At 39.7% G+C, this 25,364-nt stretch overlaps 1 protein-coding gene across 9 annotated transcripts in view; it reads left to right on the top strand.

Annotated features, from left to right (window-relative positions):
* DOCK3 (dedicator of cytokinesis 3) overlaps positions 1–25,364 on the top strand; it is a 203,559-nt gene that overhangs the window by 125,330 nt on the left and 52,865 nt on the right. For all 9 annotated transcript variants that reach the window (XM_061458271.1, XM_061458276.1, XM_061458270.1 and 6 more), the window contains exons 15-23: positions 5,822–5,946; positions 11,725–11,887; positions 12,366–12,472; positions 13,153–13,324; positions 14,000–14,097; positions 15,974–16,057; positions 16,406–16,506; positions 17,799–17,880; positions 23,584–23,754. In XM_061458271.1, coding sequence (XP_061314255.1) covers positions 5,822–5,946; positions 11,725–11,887; positions 12,366–12,472; positions 13,153–13,324; positions 14,000–14,097; positions 15,974–16,057; positions 16,406–16,506; positions 17,799–17,880; positions 23,584–23,754 — 1,103 coding nt within the window. The remainder of the gene's footprint in view (positions 1–5,821; positions 5,947–11,724; positions 11,888–12,365; positions 12,473–13,152; positions 13,325–13,999; positions 14,098–15,973; positions 16,058–16,405; positions 16,507–17,798; positions 17,881–23,583; positions 23,755–25,364) is intronic.

Below are 25,364 nucleotides of genomic sequence, written 5' to 3'. Positions count from 1 at the left end.
AGATGAAGATAGTTGGGTGTAAGTGTCTGCTTTTTTGTGTAATGTCTGCTTATTGCTTGCTTTTTCCCATTTTCATATCTCTCATGTAATGTTGGGGACTGGTAAAGATAGCAAATCATGACATCATAGGGAAGCTTTGGTAACAGAGAGGCAAAGATTCATCTTACCAGTCTCTCTCCATACCACAGTGTTCCAGACAAATTTAGTAGCTGTGACAGAGGAATCCTTGTAAATGCAGACAAATGCAAAGGTGAGAAACATCTCAGCATCTGTGAGCACAAAGGCATGGCAAAAAAAATACGTTAAGAAATGGATACAGCAAAATCCATCAGCTGTTCTCAGAATATTTATGGCAAGAGAGTCAGTGAGACTTAAGACATAATTATGTAATAATTATTCCCCAAAAGCATTTACAAGAGTAAAAAATATTTTTATCATAAATAAACTTGCAGAGCTGAAGGAGATAAAAAAAATATAGTAAAAATCAACTTTATACTACTGAAAGGAAGGCGTTTTCAGGGAAATAATTGAATTTAAAAGAGCATTGTGTGACTTCTTCTCTATACACAAACAATGGATAGCAAGTGATCCAAGTGTCATTTGTTCCTTTTCCTAGAAACAATTGAGTGTTCTGTTCACTGAAAGCTAGAGTTAAGCTTAAATAATGGGGGGGGGGGAGTTAATTGCCATAGAGGCAGTAGGTAAAAGCTAAAGCTGTTCCCCCTTGCTGTTGTAATATTACTTACATGTTAATAGTTGCATACTACAGCTATTTCCAGAATATAGGCCTAAAAATAATTAGTGACTGGTGAAGGGTCAGAGAAATAAGCTGCTGAAGTGGATCTAATGTGATTCCCAGAGGCTGTCAGATCACACCAGGCTTCTTAACAGGCAAGTAGTAGTACAGTGGTCAGTACAGAGAATTTACACTAGTGTCAAAGGCAACTTCACTGTTAAGGGAGAATCATGCAGCATGAGGCTGGCACTCTTCATCATTTGAGAAATGACTGAGAAGAAGTCCATGATGGCCAGCCAGCAAGAAGGCCAAGAGCATTTGAGACCCATCCCATGCGTCACACTTTGTCAGTTTTTCCTTTAGTCTGGTTTGTAAAAATCACGTGGTGATCACAGTGTGATTGTGGACATCGCTCTGTTAACCTTGTTTGTGTTGAAATTACTGCATCTCAGGAGTAGTTGTGTGGGTTTTATTTGGAGAAAGTTACAACTAAGAGCAGGGTGTAGTGTGCTGTTTGAGAGCAGAATCCAGTTGCTGGCACCCTGCTCCTGTGCAACAGCCTCCAAAGCTACCACGGAGAAGAGCTGTCCATCAGAAGAGAAACAGGTTTGATATACTTTTGGCCAGGAAGAAGAGCAGTTACCATTGTAAAGAACTAGAACAGATACAGCTAAAGCGCATTGTAACACTATACGTGAATACCAGTAATTCTGCACTTTCCAGTTTGTTTCCAAGACCTTACTTGCTGGACTGAGTCTCCTAGAGTCAAACCCCTGATTGTTTCAACTGCTCTAACTTCATTTAAGTCAGTGGGGTGATGCTGATTAGTTGGGGGGGGTGTTCATTTATGTACAGAGCATAAATATATGGGCTTGTTTTATCTTCAGCCATTGTGGAATATACTCTGAGTGTCCTTCTTGCCCGTTGATGCTCTGCAGGCTACTAGTATTATGTTAAACCCAGCCATGTTAGAGAGGCAAGTAGATAGTGTGTCATAGTGTTGGGCCACAATTGGTGAGGATCATCTCAACAATTCAACAAATATAGACATAAATACTAATTTTTATAGATAGCTTTTTAATATACTTGGCTGCTTAGACTGAAGTCTCAGTATTAAAGAAAGAACAATTAGAATTTCCTGGATAAGTATAGTTATTAAGTTACTTGAAACTAGACCTGCATATCCTCAGTGTTGTGAGTTGCCACTTTTCCCCAGCTTACAGGTATATGTGTCCTTTACAGGTTCACAAAGTCACAGAACACTGACTTCTTAAGAAACAAATTTGCTAGAATCAGGAAGTCAAGGATCTGTTTGGCTTTCTCCTGTTGGAGGTTCTATGAATTATGTAGCTTTTTTTTGACACAGTATCCATCTGTATAAAACAGGGACAATTTCTGTCCTCAGTGTACAGAATCTTGCAGGATCCCTGAGTAAAAAGTCTTAGATTAAATGCAGATGGTTTCTATAAATTGCTACCGCTTTGCAGCTCAAGTTATGGGTTAGTTTTCTAGTGGAAAACCTACATATCTTATCAGGATAAATCTCCTACCTATTCTAATAGATACTAGGCAATTATTGGCCGTTGGACTACCTAATGTTATTAAGTCTTGAAGGTAATCAATAACCATTTGGAAGTCTTCCAGTACATTTCTTTATTTTGTAAACACAAAATCGATATTTGGCTCCTGTGGCCTTTTCCACTGCTCCTTTTTTTCCTTTTTGCTGTTAAAATAGTTTCAAGTGATTGGGAGAGGATTTCATTTCAGTATAAGCGAACCCCCAAAGCTGTAATTTATTCTTTATAATTTAAACCCTTGTGCATTTGACATAAGGCTTTGTAAATAGATTAAACCAAAGAAACAGACCCAAAACCCCATGCAGGTGAAGGGAGAGTAAAGGAAGAGCCACATAACACATCAGAAAATAAATATTTTATATGATTGTGAAAAATACTGGTGTCCAGGGTATTTCATAAAGAATGACTCTTGGCAACTGCCTATGTAAAACTGCACATATTTTATTCTAAAAAGCAGTTTGTTTGTTTTTAAATTGAAAACAATTGTAGAGATGGGCTTTAAACCAGATACCATTCTCAAAGCTCATTAGGTTTTCAGTTCATCCTTGTCAGCCATCTAACGCAAAGAGACATCAGCTTAAGCTACCATCCGCAGGTTTTAGTCTATAAACGCTTCTGGCCTACTGGCCTTGTAGCACTTTTGTATTCCTATGCTAGTGCTAGGAGGCCACAGCTAACCCAGTTTTGTGGTCAGCACTGCTCTTTGTGAAGCTGTGAGGCCTGTGGGATGCAGGTTGGTGAACCACGCTGGTTTGCTCTCAGAATGCAGTTCTGCCACACAGAGCCAGTACTGTTTGTATGATGGTTTGCCGGAGAGAGGACATGAATTGTCTGCTTTGTTAAACAAGTTCTTTATTTATCATCTTTTCACGATGGAATCAAACATGGGAAAAGCTCTGTCTGCCAAGATTTTTGACTTGAGATGTAGCTGTCATTCCGTGTTAGAGCTGCCAGGGATCACTTCTCGATCCTACTGACCACGCTTTTTGTTCAGTCGCATCCAGGCAGCACTGCGCTGTCTGTGCACTCGTGTGGTGGTGTGCAGGCTGCCAATTGCATCCTCAAAATAAATCTGTTACTAAACTGCTCTCTCTGGTCAAGCATGTGCTCTAGTTTCTGTGCAGCCCGTTAGTGCAGCTGAGCTCAAACCCCTCAAAACCAGTAGCAACTGGAGGAAAAGGGTGGCTTGAGCAGACTCAGCAAGTGATGTCATTAATGATGGCAGAAAGATACATCTTTGTAGTAAGGTTATTTTTGCTAACTAAACAGAAGTGTTTGAGTTTGTAGCTGGAACTCCACTTCAAAGAAACTGATGGGCTCCATAACTGAGAGCCAAATGCTTTTTATCTTGGCCAGATACTTTTCTGTTTTTTTAAGACTTGCAAGACAGTACTTTTACAAGAGAAGATGCACCATTATAGTTCACTAAAATACTTTTTCCCTTCTTATTTTCTTCATTTTGATGTAAATCCACTGTTTTTTAGGTCCTTTACCCCCCACCCCAAAGGCATATTTTTAATTAGTGCAGTAATAGACCTCCTGTTAAACTTAATGGAAGATAAGATGCTATTTATAACCAGATGCTGCCTTTAATTTAGGCTGGAAAATTATTTGCTATCTGACATTGGACTTTGCGTAGCCAAACTGTCTTTCAGAAAACAGGTCATAAATAAGGAAGCTCCAAAATGCTAATTATAATGAGTACAATTAATTTCTATTAAGATTCAGAGCATACAAATGGAAACTTTTTTCCTTATGCAAACTGCTAAGGAAAAAGGATGGAGTCTGTTAAGCAGGATTTTCAAAATGAAAGTCCCTATGTAACCTATCTTTTGGGATGAAATTTGTATTTCCTTGATACTTCTATAGTCAACATACAGATAGCTCAGCTTGACTGTGAACAGCAAGATCAGTTTCTCTGTTGTTGTAGACCGTGGAGTATTGCTTTTGATGACTATTCGTTGAGAAGAAAAACCAGATCAAGTATTTGAGGCCTTTCACCAGCCTCTTGCTGTCATCTTTTTCCTGTTAATGAACCACAGCATTTTCAGACCTCTAACTGTGAGGTGTTTCAAGTAGTCAACTCTGTGTGAATCCACAGTGAGAGAGAGGTTGATGGAAAAAGGAGGACATTTTGCATACAGATGCCCATTCATAGAGAGTTCCTAGCAAAAAGCACTGAGTGTCAGCTACAGGGCTGTATTTCCATGCTTAAAAAGTTGTACTTTCCTCCAGAAATAAAAATGAAAATAAAGACAGGACTGAAAGCTTCTATTGTTTGTCCCTACAGTAGCTTAAGGAACAAATTCTGGGGGGTTATAGACTTCAGGAAGAATTTAAAGTGCTGCTTTGCCAGACACAAAAGGATATCCCACACTGCCTGAAAGCAAATGCTGCCTATTTCATTGTGCTTCTGATTAATAAACAGATTTAACTGCATCAGTTTCTCCAAGTGGAAGAAATCAGACACTCAAGGAGTCTCTGCTTTGCTGGATAACCATTCCATTACTTCATTATTTAGTCTCTTGAGACTGCTTAACAAAATATTGCCCTGAAAGGGTTTAAATTTTTTTTTATTTTTTTTGTAGTTTTATATATTGCCCTTTAGTCTGTTTGCCTTTCTGACAAGTAAATAAGAGCAAGTGCTAAGTGCGAACCATCATGAAAAGGTGACAGCAACTAAATCTTACAGAAGAATAGGTGCTACCTGCTATCCTTTTAGTGCATGATTTAGGGCTGGCTGCATTAGTTTCAACAGCAGAGTTTCACAAACCAGATTCTTAAAAAAAACCCAAACCAGTTGAGCTAGAACTGTGAAATTCAGGATAACAAGATGCTGAGAGGGATGATAGCATTTCTATTTCTGAATATAGTCATTTGCTCTGAAAGCTCTTGAAAATGAGAAATTGGCAAGTATCCATACTGCCCGCTTTCTTATCCATGCATATGGATACCAGAGGCTAGCCAGGAATCTAGCAAAAAAAATAATTTATGGTTCCTTCAAAACCCTTCTGAACTGAATTACAACCAGGTTCCCCAAAAGACTGCTTTTATTTTGGTGTTATGATAAAAACATATTATGAAAATACAGAAAATCCTAAAGGGCTAACTGAACATAATTTTCTGCTCATCATCACAAGAACACTTATTTTTCTTAAAATATATTGGAAATAGGAAGAATGTTTTGTCAGGCTTAGCCTGATGCTTCCAAATCAGCTAACTAGGCAAAGTAGTAGAAGGTTTTCTCCCTTCCCACTTACACAATAAAAGCAAGTACTGATTCTGAGTTCACATTCAATAAAGGCATTACTAACAATGGTCTGATTTTATGCATTGATATTAAAATGTTCATCTCTATTAACAATTAACTTGCTGCTTGGAATGATTTGAGCATCAGCCATGGTCTTGCAGAACACAGAAAACGATTTGCACAATCCAGATATATTGCACACAGGCACAGAGTGTTCTGTGTTGAATTGACATGTGTGACTCCACTCTTTTACTGCAGGTGATATACGCAATGACTTATACCTGACGTTAGAGAAGGGAGACTTTGAAAGAGGTGGGAAAAGTGTGCAGAAGAACATTGAAGTGACCATGTATGTGCTCTATGCTGATGGGGAAATCTTGAAGGTAAGCGCTTATTATTCCTTCTTTGAGCTTCAGGTGCCGTCTGCTTGCTCTACGGACATGTTCTTGTTTCCTTGTCCCTGCTGCAAGGGAAGCACTAAAATAAAACTAGATCTTATTTTTTGAACCATGTATTATGATGAAGTGGTCAGTTAGAAATTTGAAAGCATCTGGAGCAGTTCCCCTTTACGGCAATAGAGGACTTGGAGAAAATATTCATAAACTGAAAAGCTTACGTAATTTCAGATGTGATGTTGGTGGCTATAGAAAAAGAAAAATCAGGGTAACTGATCAGAAATAACTGAAGAGTATCTGACAAATATCTAAAATTATATAACGTGTTCTGTACAACATGATGGACTGCGATTACAAGAGAGACTTTTAAATCTGAGTTGTTGGAGTTAGTTTTGGGAAATAAATTTGAGTAGCTGTATTGCCAAGGTCTTGATTTACACCCTGGGATGGTTCCATTCCAGCTGTGGATGGTGATGGTTAATGTTTTTCTTTCTTCCTCCATTCTTTTAGTATTCCTAAAGAGTAGAAGGTAGGCAAGTCAGCTTGGGGGGGAGAAGGTGTGAGGACAGAGAAGTAAATGGAAAGTATTCCAATATAAACATCTATCAGAAATAACTCCCCCCCCCCCCTTTTTTTTTTTACCTCCACTGCCATTTTATGGCCTTCAGAGCCACTACCTTAGAAGAGCCTGAACACCACAGCGCTTGTGTACCAAACTCACTGCCACAGTCTGGTTTGTTGGGTTTGGGTTTTGTTGTGTTGGCTTTTTTAGTTGAAAGGATGTATTTTCCTTTATTACTATAATTATTTGTGTTTCCATTGAAAGTAAAGTATATCTCTTGTAAGGAAACGGTTTGCACTCATAGCTGTTGCAGGAAGATCACAATGCTTTTCTGTTGAATTGCATTAGGCATGCCTTTCAAACTGAGTGGCAGATTTTTAATCATGGCTTTGTTTCAGAGCAGTCTGCCAAAGACCAGTATAGGTCTTTTCCCTCCAAACTGCAATATCATCATCTTCAACCACTAATGTACATAAAGGTAGAGAATTTTACTGGAATTGTAAGTATAAAAGCCGTATAATTTCTAGACATTATCAGTCTTCTGTGGTTTTGGTTGGAATGGTCATACACAGTTACTAAGTTATCTTTTTCTTACCTTTTCCTGTAACAGTACTTCAGGGCTTTACCAGGGGATAGTGGAACAAACGTGGTACAAAGACTAGTGGAAGGCAGTCAATCCAAGCAGAAAAAAAGAACGGTGAATGTTTGTCATAAAAGAGAGACTTTGCATAGAAAGGATTTTTGGGATGGGTTGTTTTTTGGTTTTGTTTTTTTTTAAGCAAAAACCACATAGTTAAAATCTGTACCAGTTTTTATGTTACTGCTCCTCTGTACAGTTGTAGTTAAAGTAACAAAGATCCTTCATTTATGTCAGGGAGATCAGTTCATGACATCCGATGATGCCAAAGATCCATTGTGTTTCAAACATGCAGGCATTAGAAGTTTTCTACATAGGAAATACTTATATGATAGTGTAAGCTATTATATCTTCTCAAAAATAAGTAAAAGGGGCATCAAGGACACTAGAAGTTGAACTCTCCTTCCCTTTAATTAGCACTCCTCACTGCTTAGGTACGTTTTTGTTCTTTCTTAACTGCAGATTGGAACTAGGAAAACAACATGTAATACTGTCAGTTGAACTGACTGTAGAGGCATAGTTCAAAAGTGCTGCATAGAATAGTTAGGGTTGGAAAGGACCTTAAGATCATCCAGTTCCACCCCCCCTGCCATGGGCAGGGACACCTCACACTAAACCATCTCACCCAAGGCCTCATCCAACCTGGCCTTGAACACTGCCAGGGATGGAGCATTCACAACCTCCCTGGGCAGCCCATTCCAGTGCCTCACCACCCTCACAGGAAGGAATTTCCTCCTTATATCCAACCTAAACTTCCCCTGTTTAACTTTGAACCCGTTACCCCTTGTCCTATCACTACAGTCCCTAATGAAGAGTCCCTCCCCAGCATCCCTATAGGCCCCCTTCAGACACCGGAAGGCTGCTCTGAGGTCTCCACGCAGCTTCTCTTCTCCAGGCTGAACAGCCCCAACTTCCTCACCCTGTCTTCATACAGGAGGTGCTCCAGCCCCTGATCATCCTCGTGGCCTCCTCTGGACTTGTTCCAACAGTTCCATGTCCTTTTTATGTTGAGGACACCAGAACTGCACACAATGCTCCAGGTGAGGTCTCACAAGAGCAGAGCAGAGGGGCAGGATCACCTCCTTCGACCTGCTGGTGACTCTCCTTTTGACATGCACATAAGAGAGAGAATCAGCCACCTAGACCCGAGTTTGAAAACTGATCACGTGTCTTCTTTTTTCGTTGCTGCCATAGCTTCCACATGATTTAAAAAATCTGCAAATTCATCTACAAAAGTTAAAGCGCATGAAGCAGCCATCTGGGATTGCTTCTAACTTAGTGGGTTATCTTGCCATTCGCTGGTAACACCCTTGTAGAAGACAGTTGACCCTGTTAAGTGTATGTATATGGTTGCTATAAGTCTATAGAAATGCTCTGAAAATGGTAAGGATTCAGTTCCTTAAACTACAGATTTCCGATTTGTCTCAATTTCAGAATGCAAATTTTGGTTGTAAAATACAGGCAAAATTTATGCTTAGGATCTTGCCATGCTTCAGGTGAAAAGCCCACTCAGTTCTGACCATCCCACCTGTGCAGTGGGCTTTGGGAAGTCTGGGTATCCGTTTGTCTAAAACTTTGCACAGCTCTGTTAGTCAGGCTTATTTTAGTATCCCAAATAGATACTGGTTTATCTTTTGTGTTAAGAATTTAGTTTTACATCCTAGGTGGCTTGTTTTTCACTGCAACCATCTAGTTTATGTAATCTTCAGTATGTACACCTTAGAGCAGTGTTCTGTGAGGAAGGAGCTGGTTTACCCAAAGGCAGAATGTAACCATTCCTAGATGAAGCAGCTGTGAAGAGACTGATAGATCTGGGCTTTCATCTCAGTCATTCAGCATAATTTAAAAGAAAATACTGAAGAGTGCAACAAGATGAGTCTAACAGCTTTTTAATTTAAATGTTAAGAATAAGGTTTGTGTTGGGTAGGGCTTGGTGCAGAACTGAAGGCAATTGCTTTCTTTGGATCCCCTGACCCCCAGATGGTCACTTGCGTGACCTGAGGTTGTTTTCACAGTCAAGTGTAGCTATTTTATTTCTTCTGTTTTCTTTGTGTAATGATGACATTAATTTGGTAACTTTCAGTAGGTGATAGAGTAGAGAAGTTAATAAAAAACTCCAACCTTACAATAGTATGGGCAGAACACTGGAAGTTCAATCACTGACCCAAAGCGCTGCTCTTGGTTGAAATATCTTTTACTGTTCCTGATGTATGCCTTTCCTTAGTAGAGACTGCCAAATGGGATAGAGCATGCTGAGTTATGCCATACAGCTGTGAAATTGCCACACAATATTCATCTGATACTAGAATAAAATCTCTAAACTTTGCCTGACCAGCAGCACAATCCACAATTACGCCTTTGTGCATGAAAGTCTTTGTGAAGACTTAAGCAGAGCCACACACAGTGTTAAAGAGATTATTCTGTCTGCCTCAAATCTTTATTGCTGTTGAATATATCTTGGTCCAAAAATAGTCCTATTGAAAGCAGTGAAATTATCCCCCGAATATAGTGCTGTCCAAAATGAAAATGAGTATTTTCTTTTCAAAATGGTCTTACTCAATTGTTAGCTTCTTTCCATACAGTCTGAAAAATAAAAACCCTTGACACATTTCTCACTTATTCTTCTCTCTGTTCCAGTGTCAGGAATATCTTACTAACCGCAAGGCATACCTTAAATGGTAAAATTCTGACCTAATACTGCTTCTACTTCAGCTTCCCTTACTTGCCTCTGCCCTCTAGTTCACCTACATACTTGGTTCTCATGGTAACTAGGTGTACAAAACCTATTTTCATAATGATATTTTTGCCAGTCACAACTCGGAAGGAATTAAAGATGAAACCAGCCTCCCTCCTCAGCCTATAGACTGTAGTATAAACATTTATCAACTATATTAACAACCGGAAGGAAAGACTCATCTGGTATTTGTTCATCACTCAGCAACTGACCAGTTGTCTGCCACGCAGGTAATTTTTTTGAGGCAAAGGAAAAAAGCTCACATTAAAATTAGAATTCTTCTTGTACCTTACAGAAGAACACAAACACTTATTGTCTCCTAAGAACCTCACACAGAAGGAGGTTTCAGTTGTCGTGTTGAAGCCCAGCAAGTTACTCTGAATACAAAATGTAACTGGAATGTTGCAGGCATTCTGTTTTTACTGCTGCCCCCACTAGGCTCACTCCAACCTGTTCATATCTGCAACAGTTAATTCTTGTTGCTGTACAAAAAAAATAATCAACTGTGTGCTGGGATTGTGGCACATCCCATATGATGGCTACGGCTTACGTGAAGGGACTGAGTTTTGGGAGTGAATGCTAGTCACTCGGGTTGGATTAGAGCCTTTGCAGTGAATCTCCGTCCAGGGAGGCTGTTCTTGCTTTGAATCCTAAGCTTCCAGATAGCTTTTATTTCCTTTGGGGCTCCTTCACAAATTCTTAACTGTCCTGAAGGCAGAAGAATATTAGCACAGGCCAAACTAACTGAGTCTGGTTGATGGGATATGCTTGATTTGGTAGTCTTCTGATTACAGGTGAATAAATCAAGTCAACATTGTTGGTATTTTCTTGGGATAGAATTTAGAGATGCCTTGAAGAAATGACCAGTAGTTTTTCTTGTCATGGGTACTGTTCTTTCTGAGGTGTTTTATACTGCATGTGTCGTTCTGGGTCTGCTTAGCTTCTGTTTCTTTGTGGATTCTTATCCTTACAGATGCTAAAAGTGAAGAATCCCCTAGCTCTTTTTTCTGCATGGTTTTGTAAGATGTCATATCTTTTGGATCACTTTGTAAGTGCCAGGTCTAGAACATGGGGTAGTGCTTATATAAATAAATGTGCTTCCTGCTCCATGTCTTCATTTAAAAGGACCTTTTACTGACCGTATTTCAGGATTTCTCCTTTGCTCACGTTTGGACGATAGTCACTTATGTTTTCTGTCATCTGTATTTTGAGGATGCATAGATTGGTCAAGATCTCTGAGCTTTTTATATCTCAAAGCAAAAATTTAGATCCCATTATATTTTTAGGTGATGACAGTTCAACAGAAATTCTTTGCTTACCAGGAAGAAAGTAGTTTGATTTTCTGGGATTTTCTGGGATACTCAGTGAGGCTGGATAGTTGTAGTTTAAAAAGACCAACGTTTTTAAGAGCTTGAAAAGTTCAGGTGTCACTTCTGAACCGAGATACTGGAGCAGAAATCTGATTAAACTGTATTTTCAAGAAAGTCTAACATTACAAGTGATGGAACTATTAAGAATTCTTTTTTATTAATCTTTATACATTTGGATTTACGTGTTTATTGTATCTGTTCTATACTTGATAGAAAACTTAGCTTAAATATATAAGTTAAGATGCAGTATCATGGGTCTCCTAGCTTATCCTTTGACCCAAAACACAGTTTAAAGAGCTCTTAAAAAAATAATGATTTTATTGTGTCTGAGTTTCTGCTTCTGACTCTTCCTTTGTGTCTACAGAAGGATATGAATTATATAAAGGTTATCCCTGTGCAATAATATGACTCATCCATAGTGATGTGCTGTCTTTTAATCTTGAACTGTTTTCTTTTCTTCCAGGACTGCATCAGCCTGGGCTCAGGAGAGCCGAGCAGGAGTGCATACCACTCTTTTGTGCTTTACCACAATAACAGCCCTCGATGGGGGGAAATCATAAAGTTGCCCATCCCTATAGACAGATTCCGTGGGTCTCACCTCCGGTTTGAGTTCAGGCATTGCTCCAGTGAGTGCCAAATGTAACCAAGAGAAATCCAGCAAAGCTGAGGTCTTTCCAGTGTCAATTTATAGTTGGATGAGTCTGTAACTGGGTGGAAAGCAGGAAAGGGCACTGACCTAAAATACAGCAAAGGTGCACTGCTAATTAGCCAGTTGCTATGTTTATTACCACATTTAAACCACCATGATAATCGGTGCAGGGCAAAACATTCTGTAAATGTTCTCCCCTGCTGTGCTTTTGCTGTATTTTCTTGCAGAATGTTTTTGTTACAAGCATGTATATTCTATATTTCACTGTGTTGGGCATGTTTGTTTTGAGGCTTGCCGATCATTTGCATGGAATTAGATAAAGTGTATTGTATGTTGTTTCTTAGGTAATCTGCATGCTTTTTGTTAGGCATGCAGAGAAGTTGGTGAATAACCTTGGGGTATATATAGACAGAATATGTACAAATATGATTCCTTGCTTCTGTCTCTTGCTACAGCAAAAGACAAGGGAGAAAAGAAGCTCTTTGGTTTTGCATTCACTCCGTTGATGAGAGATGATGGCACTACTTTGTCTGATGATATCCATGAGCTTTATGTTTATAAGGTACCAGTTCCTTTGCAGACTTCCTACTCATTCCTACTCATCTCTTCTTGAGTTTAAATATGTAACAATCATTACATTATCTTCCCCCCCACACACACCCCAATTGGAATTATGTGAGGAGCAGGTTAGTAGTAGTTTCAAGACTTTATAAGCTCAAACATGGATGACCAGATACGGACAAAGCCTCCTGTTCTAAGGACAGATAACGGTGATCTAGCGTCTGTTAATCCTATCCGTTTTGAATTCAAATGTAGTAGTGTTTATGAGCATTCAGGAGTTTTACCTGCCTGTGGCATTACTCTATGCCTTTGTAGTATGAAATCATGCTACAGCTTGGCAACCCTGTAGCAAGGGGTTTGGGGTGGGTTGTTAGGGTTTTTTCCTCCTGCTGATTTACCTCGGTTTATTTCTTCAGTATGATTTTCAGACAGCAGCACTAAGTTCTGCAGTTGGAAGACTGTGATAAGTTCTAAAGAGTCATTGGGAAGGAGACCACACTTTCTAGAGCTGGGTTGGTTTGTGTACGTGCAGGTCCTGAAGGCAGCAAGCACAACTTTTTCTTAGAAGTGTTTTTGTGCACCCAGAAATTAATATAAGTAGTTAGGCAGTTGCTTTCCGGGTGTGAGTGTGTGGAATGAGATAGACTGGGTGCGATTCCATTTCTTGTCCTGTACCCACAGTGTGATGAGAACAGCACATTTAACAATCACGCACTGTACCTGGGGCTGCCTTGCTGCAAAGAGGACTACAACGGCTGCCCCAACATCCCCTCGAGCCTCATTTTCCAGCGCAGCACCAAAGAGACCTTTTCAGTCTCCACACAGCTTTCTTCTACCAAACTGACCCAGAATGGTAAGTAGTGCATCCTTCGAAACTGCCCAGAGAAACAGGGATTTTGAAAAAGAGAAATAACATGGCTATGCTTGTGCTGTGTTTATTTTACTAAAATATTCCTTTGTTATAATTTAATTATATGTAGGCTTTTTTTTTACTAACATGACTGAAACGAGCAGAAAGGTTTTTTTGAGGAAATAAGGATATTGAGAGACGGCAGAGAAATTACAAACGCTACTGTAAGTGCAAGAGAAGGGTTATGACAGAATATGTTAAAGCAAAGTTTTCATTAAATGATTGAAGAACAAAAAATTCAATGCTGGCTCTTCTGCACAAGCCAAAGGTTTTGTGCATCTTTTGTTACACGGTTGCTAAGCAAATAAAAATTTGTTATGGCACATCCCTGAAGCATGGGAAGGCAGAAATGGATTGTCCACAGTGCAGTGTGAACTCACATAGGGAAAAATGCAATCTCTGCTCTTTCTAAAGTACTTTGCCATTCCTCCCTTCTTTATTGTTGTTAGTAGTATTGGACTTACTCCCTGTTTCTCTCTCTTACTGTGTTTTTTGCCCTGAGAAGTGTGAACTGCAACAAGAGCCGAAGTGTAACATGCACTGAATCTCTGGTGGGGCTGGGGTTGCCATTCTTCCTTCTGTGTATGGATTCTAGCTCTTTCTCTCACTCCTCTGCAGTGGATTTGCTTGCCCTACTGAAATGGAAAGCTTACCCAGATCGTGTGATGGATATTTTAGGAAGACTGAGACATGTCAGTGGCGAGGAAATTGTCAAGGTATTACATGAAATAACAGGTTTTGGATGTATCTGTGATAGCAGGGGAACTCAGACCTGCAGGGCACTTCAGAATGTTCCCTCTTACTGTACTTTTTTGTTCATGCTGTGAATTTAGAGGGTAAGAATTGGGATTTTATTTTGACATGAAACTGAGCGGGGAGGTACACTCCAAAAATTGATGAGCAATTAGTCCTTGGGATCAAAACAGAGCTAATCTTTAGTAATTCGTTCACTCACATGTGCTGCAAGTATCAGCACCAACTGTACGGCCACTCTTGTTGAGCCATGCTGCTTGCTGATGTAAACGCAACCACTGGCAGTGATGGTCTGTGCAGACTTACCTGTTCCAGTAGTCTTTTCTAGAGGACCTTCTCCAAAATGGCCTCAGTGTGGTTGGTCATTTCTAGAGTGAAGAAAACAGAGTTGACTCAGAAAACGTGACCTTTTCTATGTTCCAAACAAGCGTGTAGAGGAGAAACATGAGATGTAGAAAGTCAAGTTTTGCTCAATAACCAGGGAACCATCCTGCAAATCCATTCTCCTGTCCCCAGCACTGTGAAGTGGAGCTGTTGCCTAGAGCACCAGTTGCTCTGGTGTTGTCTCCACTGCTACACTACATGCCAATCCTTTGTGTGACCTGAACTTTCTTAGGTCAGATGAACTTCTGCATGCATTTGCATGCTTGTGGTTTCGGGGGGAAGGTGGGGGGGTGTGAAGTGCATTCCAGGTATCCTTCTGATAATTTTAGGTGCTGAGAACTCTCCCTAGAATTTGCTTCTATAAATCTTCTAAGTAAAAGCAGGAGATAATTTGTAACGGTAAACAACCAAAGAGAAGAAACCAAAGCAACATCCAATCATTTAATTAGTAGTTTCTGATTAAATTCACTTTGCTGTAAGTCATTAGAATGTTGACACATCTTGAATATTAATGTTCCTGAGAACTTTGTAATGGTAACAGAAGGGAATTCTTCAAGAATGTCACGTTTTGTACACGTTGTTTGCAGGGTAGTGCAAGTATCTGTTTTTTTTAATAGAGAAAAGCATAAGATGTGGGTTAAATTATTCCAAGGGGAGAAGTAATTGATTCACTCCCTAACTCACCTGCTATTTGGCACTGGGATATGCAATAATTCAGAAAAAAAAAAGAAATTTTATCCTTCTGGGGACTCCATAAATTGTTACATTTTATTTCTTGCTTTCCACATCAGAAATTTAATTAGAATAGATTACAAAATCATGGGAGAATATGCAGTTGACTTGATCTTCATCATTCTTCACAGTCATCCTTTCCAAGGACTGTGCTTTCAGGAAAGAAAATCGCCGAGTTGTTTGCATTCAGTAAGCCTCAGTGTGAGGGAGAAAAGAAACAATTGGCAGTATGTAACTTGTCCCAGTTAATGCTGTTACAAAAGCTTTACTTTGTCATACAACAAAACTTTTCAGTATTAAACACGATTTGAAGCACCGGTTAATGTGCTTCCAAGCCTTAAATTTGATGATAAGCAGTATGTGATCCACAGTAACGACATCAAAGTAAGTTGTTTTGCCACTGTTGTTAGGCAGCACTTTAAGTCAGCTTACAGTGAAAGGAACACTGGGTTATATTTACAGATCAGTCATGCGGTACATATTTGTGGTTTTCTATTTTTTCTGTCATTTTTGGTTTGAAATACTCATTTAAAGAGGAGAATTCTTCTTCATCAAAACAAATGAAAATCTATCACGTCACATGGATGAACCTGAAGTGGTTCGTCTTTGGCAAGCGTTTCACAAAAATACCAACGTGTATGAAATAATTAAAGCAGGGGGAGAATAACCTTCATTTGAATACGATTTCAATTTGAAATTCTGTGTTTATTCATGTCATTTTAGTTCCTACAAGATATTCTCGACACGTTGTTTGTAGTTTTGGATGACAACACAGAAAAGTATGGTCTGTTGGTCTTTCAGTCTTTGGTAAGTTCCTGCGTTGTTACTTTATTTCATGGTCAGTGAGTTTTAAGTTTCTTATTGTCATGTAACTGGTATTTTACTTCCATAAAATATGAAATACTTAGCTGGATCAGGCCTTATATTTTCTGTAGTCATCTTGGGTGAGGAGGGCAGGTAGTCCAAACAGATCTGAGGTAGCAATATTTGCTGTCACTTGGGAGAAGCAAACAATAACACCTAATAACACAGCTACTGACTGTTTAAAGAAACTCATGTATTTCTTTGTTCCTTAGCTTGTGTGACTTGCTTATAGAAACCTAGCAACAATGTGCAATTTCCTTTAGTATGGGTTCACTTTTTCATCTCCCACAGGTATTCATCATAAACCTGCTGCGTGACAGCAAGTATTTTCATTTTCGACCTGTGATGGACACTTATATTCAGAAGCACTTTGCAGGAGCACTTGCTTACAAGTAGGTGTTGTTTATCCATCACTTCAAGAGATGGTATTAGCACACTTTTGAGCAATGTCGCCATCAGAATCTTAACCTTCATGTTAGTCGTGGTTTTCAAAAGCAGAACTACTCAGATGAAAGTTTTGCAGCACAGTTGCAGAGAAAAGAGCTGAATGTCACCTGTGGCTAAGAAAGACTTTGGAGTTTGGCTGAACTGGCAAAACCTATTTTCGTTTTTTTTTTAGCTGAAGAGACACTGTCACTCAGCAACAGCTCATTATCAGGCTGTACTAATGAGCTACCAAGAGCATATACATCTCTTGTCTTAAAGGTGTTTGGATAAAAGACTTGTGTGACAGCTTAGGCAACTAACAGTAATTTCCTCTTCCAAGGTAGACAGGTATTCACATGAGATGTTCTATTTGATTACAGTAAACAATTTCAGGAGATCAGAAACTTACTTTCCCTGTCACTTTGAAGATTCTCCCTTGCTTTCTAGTATTTGAGTTTTGCATCAGGGAACAGGACAGATTTTTGAAAGCAGTAGCAGTTACCATTCAGGGTGTTGTTTTTCCTTTCTCTTAGACCATTTATTTATTTATTACACCATTTGAGCATATTCTATCTATTATAAACTATTAAAAATGGCTTATAATTGACTGGTTTAAGCCATTCACATTTTAGTGTAATTAAAACAAATATAAAAATTCAATCAGTGGTAGGTAAAACTGTAGATACTGTGCAACACAGGAGAGCAAAGTAATCTTCAGAGGGTAAAAAGATGTTCTGCTTCGTGTTAATTATCACCTCTTTCAGACAAAACAAGTGATTTTTTGATAGTCTGATGTCTGAAATAAAACATGCTTTTAATACAACCCTTGAGGTTAGCCCAGATGGTATTGTTCACTTAGGAAATGGGTACATGTATTTTCTTTGTGACCTTTGTTTCTAAAAACTTAGAGGAGATCTGGAATTTCTTATCAAAAAAGAAACAAGAGGATGCTTTGGTCTTAAAACTGTATTACATGCCTTTATCAAAGCTGTCTCTTTAGTAACACCTCTTTGATGTTCTCCTAGTCTGCCTCATGATGTAAGTCAGTTACAGAGAAGAAATTGTTTCTGGTTTTGAAACCTGACTAACCATACATATTTTGTGAATTCTGCGGCTGGGACAGCAGTAGGTGACCACTGAAAGGGAGTGATATGAGACTATTTTATAGATTTCTCGCTAAACCCAACGTGCTTGTTGCCTGTCTAATTTTAAAGCAGTGCTGAAGTTTCCTCTTCTTTTCACTGTTTGTTATATTCAGAGAACTGATCCGATGTCTGAAGTGGTACATGGACCGCTCAGCTGAGCTTGTGCGCCAGGACCACATCCAGGAAGCAATGCGAGTGCGTATTCAGTGGAGTGTTTCTGTGTCTGTTCCATCTGTGGCTACAAAAACCCCAGGGAAGCTGTAAATACAACTCAGGGTAGTCTGGCACTGAGTTCTTATTTGTTTAACCAGATTTTATATGTGTATATATATATATTGCCAAAAAATTTATTTTGGAGGCGATTCACTCTTGTGCATTAAAAACTAGAATTGTGTCTCCTTAAGTCCTTTTGAAGCCCTATGGAGAACTTAAGCGTGACTTACATGGGACATATATGCTATGGCCATTTATATATGCAGTCTGCACCATGCACTTCAAGAAGCAGTTATTGTGAAAGTATTTGGCAGAGGTGCTGTGGATCAGAGATATGCTTTTTATTTCTGGCTGTGAGACAGGGTTTTTGTATTAGGAGTTGAATTTCTGGATTACTTTAAGGAGGAGAAAAACGAGCTTTTAAGTAGATGGAAATTCTAACTGTCATTGCACAGGACTGAATCACACCTCTGTGATGAGGGCATAATCTCGCAGCAAGGCACAGCTTCCCAATGGTGTGGAAACAAAGGGAATCGTTTTGGTGCCATTGCAGAGAAATCACAGAATAAATAGAGTGTTAAATACATAGTTTAAAACAAAAAGACAACGTGTCATGTACATCCTGTACACAAATACCAGGTTCCAAAATGTGTGGCAAGATACTTTTCTCTGTGTGAATGTCCATCTGTACCTTCTTACTCTGAGCAGGCTTGTGTCCGAACATTTGAGTCTGAGCACTCTGAGAGCTGGTAGCCATGGCAGAGATGAGCTCTTCCTTTGTCTCTCTTTCTCCTGTCAGGACAAATAGGTGAAGCATCTCACAGATGAAGCACGCACACATACATACACTATTCCTTTAATTTCTGGCAACCATTTGGGAAAGTCAGAGTTTGTTCCTTGTAAATGTGTTTATGCTTGGTGTGTGTTTCAGGCTTTCTTGTGGCTCTCTCTTTCTTGTGTTATTTTTGTTCTTTGTTTTGCCTCCTTTAGTCTGATTTAGTCAGCATTTTAGAGGAAGTAATTATTTTTTGAGAATCCTGGTTCCATTTGAATGGTATGGCATCACTGCCATCAACTAGCTTCCAAGCTCTCCTGTTAAGATCATATCCTCTTACTTACAAGGGCATTATACCACTGTTTACTTTGTCTTTTGTAGCTATATGCATACTTAGAAACAACTTCTTTGCAGTACTTTTCAACCACAGATTCATAGGAAATGTTAAAAATGGGGCAAAGATAGCTTTTCAAGAAATTAACAACTTCCTCATTCTTTTTGTTTCCTTCCTTCTTTTTTTGAATTACAAAGAAACTTACTAAAATTACCAGATGAGAGGAAGATCTCTAGCTGGAGTGACTTTTAGAGGGTTTTGTTCCCTCTCAAACCACCCATTAGTGCTCTGTGCAGTGCAGCAAGGAGAGATATGTGATACTGTCTCTATGTGATCTGCATATTTTGAACCTCATAGTAAACTTCTTCAGAAATTATAAGGAAGAAGTTCTTTACTGTAAGGGTGGTGAGGCACTGGAATGGGTTGCCCAGGGAGGTTGTGAATGCTCCATCCCTGGCAGTGTTCAAGGCCAGGTTGAACAGAGCTTTGGGTGAGATGGTTTAGTGTGAGGTGTCCCTGCCCATGGCAGGGGGCTTAGAACTGGATGATCTTAAGGTCCTTTCCAACCCTAACTATTCTATGATTCTATATTAAAAATACGAATGCTGGAATGGCTTTCAGGAGCTGGTTACTCAACACAGTTTGGGAGAAAGGTACGTTCTTTCTAGGATTCCAAGGCAGCTCTTTGCTTACTTGGACCCTCAAGTGCTTGCTTAGAAAATAGCTGTTGCCTCCATGAGCAAGGTCAGCTGGAAGACCAGACAGCCCAGGCCTTTCCAAGCGCAGGAATTATAATTACCACCAGAATTTCTGCAGACCCAACAGCGCATCCTCTGCCACAGACACTGCTGTCACATCTGATTTGGGCAGTTGCTTTTGCAGGTTTATCTTGGAGACCCAGACTGATGTCTTTACCTTCTTCCATTACAGGAAAGTGATTGATTCTATTTCCAGATTTTATTTCAGGCACCAAAACCATTATCACTGCTAACTGTATTCCACTGTTGGCAGTTTCTGTGGTCTTGGATATCTTCACTACATTCCTTGGACTAGTAGTTCTTCAGCTGAGAAAACAGAATGGTTCTCTATGCCTTCTGCCTTGGATTAGCTGTTAAATGTAGTACCCTGAAGCAGGTGTTGAAATCTCTCTGCACTCCTTTTTGGCTCTTGACTGCCCATGCACATTCATGATGGATATGCAGATGCCTCAGTGGATTCTGATTTTCAACCTTGGCATTAGCAAGCAGTGCCCTAGGCTATTTCTAAAATTACTTACCTGCCTCAAGACTGCTCTTAATTGTCAGAAAACTTGTATGAAACCTGAAGGAGTTTATAACTGAAAGGACATCTGTACCTGGATTTCTTCCCTCTCAAGCTGCTCATCAGTGCTATATGCAATGCATCGAATAGAGATATGTGATACTGTCCCTATGTGAACATATAAACTGCATCGAGGTACAGCTGCCTGTGACTCCACAGGCAGTTTTACTTTCCGCACCAGTCATGGCAAGACTTAGGTAGCGTCTCTAGGCGATGCTCTCAGCCTCGGTTATCTTCCAGTGGTAGAACCACAGGTGATTTTTGCCTAGATTGAGGAACACACTGGAAAAGCAAGACTTTTTCTTCCTTAGGAAGTCACATCTTCATATCAGTATTCTGGAGCTGAACTGCACGGAACAGGCATCAAACTTAACTTTAGGGACTTTGAGGTACTGCATACCATTGCTATGGGGCTTTACGTGAGTCAGTGATAGGGAAATGGTCAGTCTTCTGAGCTGATTCCTTCAAGCCGCTGCTCATGCTTTCTGAACCATGTCAGCCAGGGAGCTAGTGAATGAGAGATTAGGAATTGCATCCTCAGCCTGAATTTTGAGACTGGGCACTCCCCAGAATGGTTTTCTTCACCCTGAATTTAACAAAGAAATGCCAGTCAGTTGCATTTGAGATCAGTCTGTTTTTGGAATTATTAATTACTTCATTCAGAAATAATTACCAGATTTGGTGACTTATATTTTATGCAGTCTCACCTCTTCTAAGAATACCAGAAAATTGCTGATGTAATTGTAATTGTTCCACCCTGGTCAGCCTGTCTGTGGGACTTGCTCCTTCTTTTCTTGCTGATTCCTTGAGCTTTGCCCTAGGTCATTTATCTGCTCTCACAAGGCTCACATTGGTACCTTCACTTGAACCTTTGTACTTTTTTCCTCCAAACTGCATCATAAATGCTTATTGTACTTGATGCAAGTATGCTGTTCTCTGGAGGAACACACTGACATTAACTGGAAGAAGTTTTCCACCTGCTCTTGAATGGTGAAGTGGATACTCAGAGACTACTGAAAATGGCTTTATTCACTTGTTAGGAAAGTGAAAGAGATTCAGACCTTCAGAGCTAATCTACTTTACGTACACTGTACTTCTGATAAGGTTACCCTTTCTATGTACTCCAGATTCTTTCCTAAAGTAATCTTCGGGTTTCTTGAGTGCACTTCTGTGTCTTTAGGCACCGATATGCTTCATATCTGTGATTTTTTAAGTAGTAAGAGACAGTCCAAGTGCTGATTTTTACTAACAAGACTTGATTTGTGTTTTTACCATCTCAGCCATCTGCCTGAACCCTTTGTGAGTTCATTCTAGGCAGCAGTTTAAGGTTGTTTGTGCTAAGGGTGTGGAGTGTCTCTGAGCCTGGAGTTTCACTTTCTACAGAAGATTATAGAACTCCATAAATAAATCCTCTGATTCATTGCAAAACATAATCTTCACATTAAAGATACAAGCTTTCAGGTTAGAATTATGGTTGTCTATACCAAACCTATAAAACAGCTTCTGTAATCCCTTGGTTTGCTGTTATTTGGTGTTAACAACAGTGATGCTAACCTTAAAGAGCTGACTCTCGTGAACCAATTGACCTTTGTCTGGAAACTGTCCATAAATACACAGTGCTATTTCCTGATGATGTTCCTTGTTGAAAGGAAGCTTCACTGGGGGAAGTTCTAGTACCGAATTATAAACAATGTACTGCCAAGTGGCCCAAGTTGCCGTCATTCCTGAAAGAAAAATGCCTGTAAGTATCAGTTGCATTTTGAAATCTGTGATGGCTTTATCAGGAATTTCACATTCCCCTTCTCTCTCCTTAAAGCTGCAGCATTCTAAACCTTAGAACATAACGTTGCATCTTTGTGCATATAGTGTGGTGGTTCAATGAGAGGTGCCTTAGGAATGCAGAAACATCTGATGAGGGCAAAATTTGTCTTCAAATGAACTTTACTTTTCAAACTGTGAAGGAAGACAAGAATACTTTCCAGCCAATACAGTGCAATATTACTAATATTTCTGTACAGACTATAATGACTGAAGCTCCAGCCTGTTTGTTTCCCATGCTGAATTTTGAGGATATCATCAAACTATGCCTCATGATGTTTTCTCTTAATCCCGCTTTTATGGCGTATCACGTTAAGCAGTAAGGGAAGGAGGGAAGTCAAAATGTCACTGGTCCGTAGTGCAGTTCAGTGTTGACAGTTGCACACACCAAATGATCAAAAAGGCCTCGTTACTGTGTAGAACGTTACGTTGCTGTGTTAGTGCCTGTGAGAACCTTTGATCGGTTGGTAAGCCTGTTAAGGGCTGCACAGAACGTCGTCTTCTTCATTGACACTGCTGCCAAATAAGTGGAGTTCTGAATAATGCCCTTTACAAACTGTTAGTTAAAGATATTTAGTTTGCAAATTCAGACTTAATGCAGACGTGTCATTGAGCAAGTTACTCTACTACGGAAAGATAACAATTGCCAGCCCTTTGGCACTGCATCATTTCTTGCACATTGTACAGCAGTGCTAAATGCCATCTTCTCTGCAGGTTACTCTGCCTCTGCTGGGTGCTCTCCCAGTTTCATGTGTGATGGTAACAGAAAGATGCTTTAACTTATCACAGCTCGAAGTTAAAAGCTGCTCGCTACAGTACTGCTGCCTGCTACTATTTTGATCTGCCAGAGGGCATCACATGCTGCTCTTGTCATCTTCTATTTCTGCATCTGCATTTATTTCTGTTTGTACATGTAGCTGCCAGAAATAAAAGTGAACCTTGCTGTTGTGTTCATAATAAAAAGTAGATTCTCCTTTTTCCAGGTAATCCTTCCTCTGTTCCACTGACAGTCCACTTAATCTAAAGTAGCTAACTCAAGTAATTGAAGGTAATATTTGAATGGAAGCAGGAGAATAGCTTCTTCAGGCATCTACAGGCATTGTGCCAAGTCATGAGAAAACTGGAAGCCTGTTATCTTCACCAAGATTTTCCTCAAATGACCCAATTCAGATTTCTGTTTGACTTAAATGTATGCTAGTTTTGCTAGTGGGACATACTGGTAGAAAAGATTATGGGTTGAGAATGGGTACTTGCGTGTGAGTGGCTCTTCCCTAACTGAATTATGTAACTTGCAAAATCTGTTTTTCTTTCTCGTTTCTAAAACTGAAGAATTTAGTTTTTATGCACTTAGAATCTTTCCTGGTTCTCTTTAAAGCTCCTTTATTTTTCTTTCTTTCTTTTTCCCTGTCTTAATCTCCTCCCTCTCCTACTCCTTAAGGCTTTGGAATATCTTTTCAAGTTCATTGTCCAATCTCGGATCCTTTACTCCAGAGCTACTTGTGGAATGGAAGAAGAACAGTTCCGCTCCAGCATCCAGGAGCTTTTCCAGTCCATCAGATTTGTGCTCAGCCTGGACAGCAGGAGCTCTGAGACCCTCATCTTCACACAGGTTTGCTGTTTTCTGCACTTCAGCGGCAAATGAAAAGGCACAGGTAGTATATACAGATACATGACAGTTAAATGCAGGTTAGTAGGATTTTCCCCCTCTAACTAGCTGATGATACTGGAAAATAACATAGCCAGTTAATGTTATTAGACAAACACTGCAACTCTTCACAGACACAGGTGAGCTCAGCTGTGAACTTTCAAGAGGAAAGTGACTTGTCAATGGGAATATAATTTTTGCTCTTCACTAAACTGTATTTTCAAGTCTCATATGTCTTATGGTTGGCTTCAAGAAATTTTAAATCCTTTATTGTAGTAGCTCAAGTCAATACTTAGGGTTATAACAACATCACAGTCGAGAAGTTCAATTGATGTACTCACAGTCAGGTAATCTTCATTCCAGCGTACTCTAAAATTAGAGTCAGGATCACACGCAGCCTGACCACCAGCATACTGTGATACCCGCACTAACATTGAATACATTATATTGAATATGGCCCAGGTGACTTCACGAAGATTTCATGTGGGCTTAAGATACTGCTCGAAGTAAGGGAGCTGCTAAGTTATGTTTCCTATTTTAAAGACCACTGTACTAAATTACATATCTGTGTTTAAAAGTTTTAAATAGCAATGTCACATGTTATGCGTGTGCCTTAGCTCAGAGAATGGCAAAATGGACCACCTAGAAGAAAGCGAGTTGTAATCACTAATTTACTGTTTACAGATGTTCTGAACACCAGTGTAGTTTGCCAAAGAAGCAGTTGCCATGAACATTGCAACAAAACAGGGTGACTCCAGTGGTTAAGGAAGCTGCCAGCAGCGTGATCTTCTTAAGAAGCTGCTCTGAAAGACAGTGAGAACAGCTACCCTAATCTTCTATTTAATCACCCATTAGTGGGTATAATAAAATAAGCCAGGAACATGAGAAATCAGAATTTTGCTGGCAGACTGACAGCAGAAACAGCATCCTGTGAATTCAGGCTGGCCAGGGATCGTCTTTGTTTTTCAGTTGTGTTGCTCACAAATGCAATACTAGATTAGGGGATGGGGTTGTTTTCCCTTCTTGTCTCTTTTTTTTTCTCCTTTCTCTCACTATGGTATTTCTTACCTTGGACTTTTGTAATTTGTAAAGTCTGTCCTTGTTTAATCTTTGAAAAGTTTACTTTTTGTTTCCCCCTTGCCACTATGTTGCCCCTTGATCCCAATTGCCCCATAGGCCTCTCAGCCTGGAGGGCAGGCGAGCGGAGCTGGGACTTGTGCCCCACAAAAATGTGGTGGTACTTCAAGGCCGTCATTTAATTCTGTAAGTAATGATCCCCAGAACTGCACAAGTATTTCATCGTGGATGTTCCCAATTAATCCCTTTTCCCTACCCCAAACCCTCTTTTCCTGCATATAAAGTGGAATTTAATGTTTAAGTGGCTCATACATTAAAACTAGGTAATGTGGAATATCTCAGTAATGAATGGAACAGCTTGTGGCATCCACACACAAAGACAGTACTGAGGATATATACAAGAGTGTGTATGTCAGACTGTTCAGGAGGACCAAGGAGTTTATGTACTAGTTCTGGAAACCTGGACAACAGTTAAACATCTACAGAAACGCTCGAGG

The sequence above is a fragment of the Pezoporus flaviventris genome, unplaced genomic scaffold, assembly GCF_033815535.1.
Source record: "Pezoporus flaviventris isolate CSIRO_AGI_PZ_B2104156 unplaced genomic scaffold, CSIRO_AGI_Pfla_v1 ptg000026l, whole genome shotgun sequence".
NCBI classification, from domain to species: domain Eukaryota; kingdom Metazoa; phylum Chordata; class Aves; order Psittaciformes; family Psittacidae; genus Pezoporus; species Pezoporus flaviventris.
The sequence above is the reverse complement of the archived record's forward strand: the minus strand, read 5'-3'. Positions and strand labels throughout refer to the sequence as shown.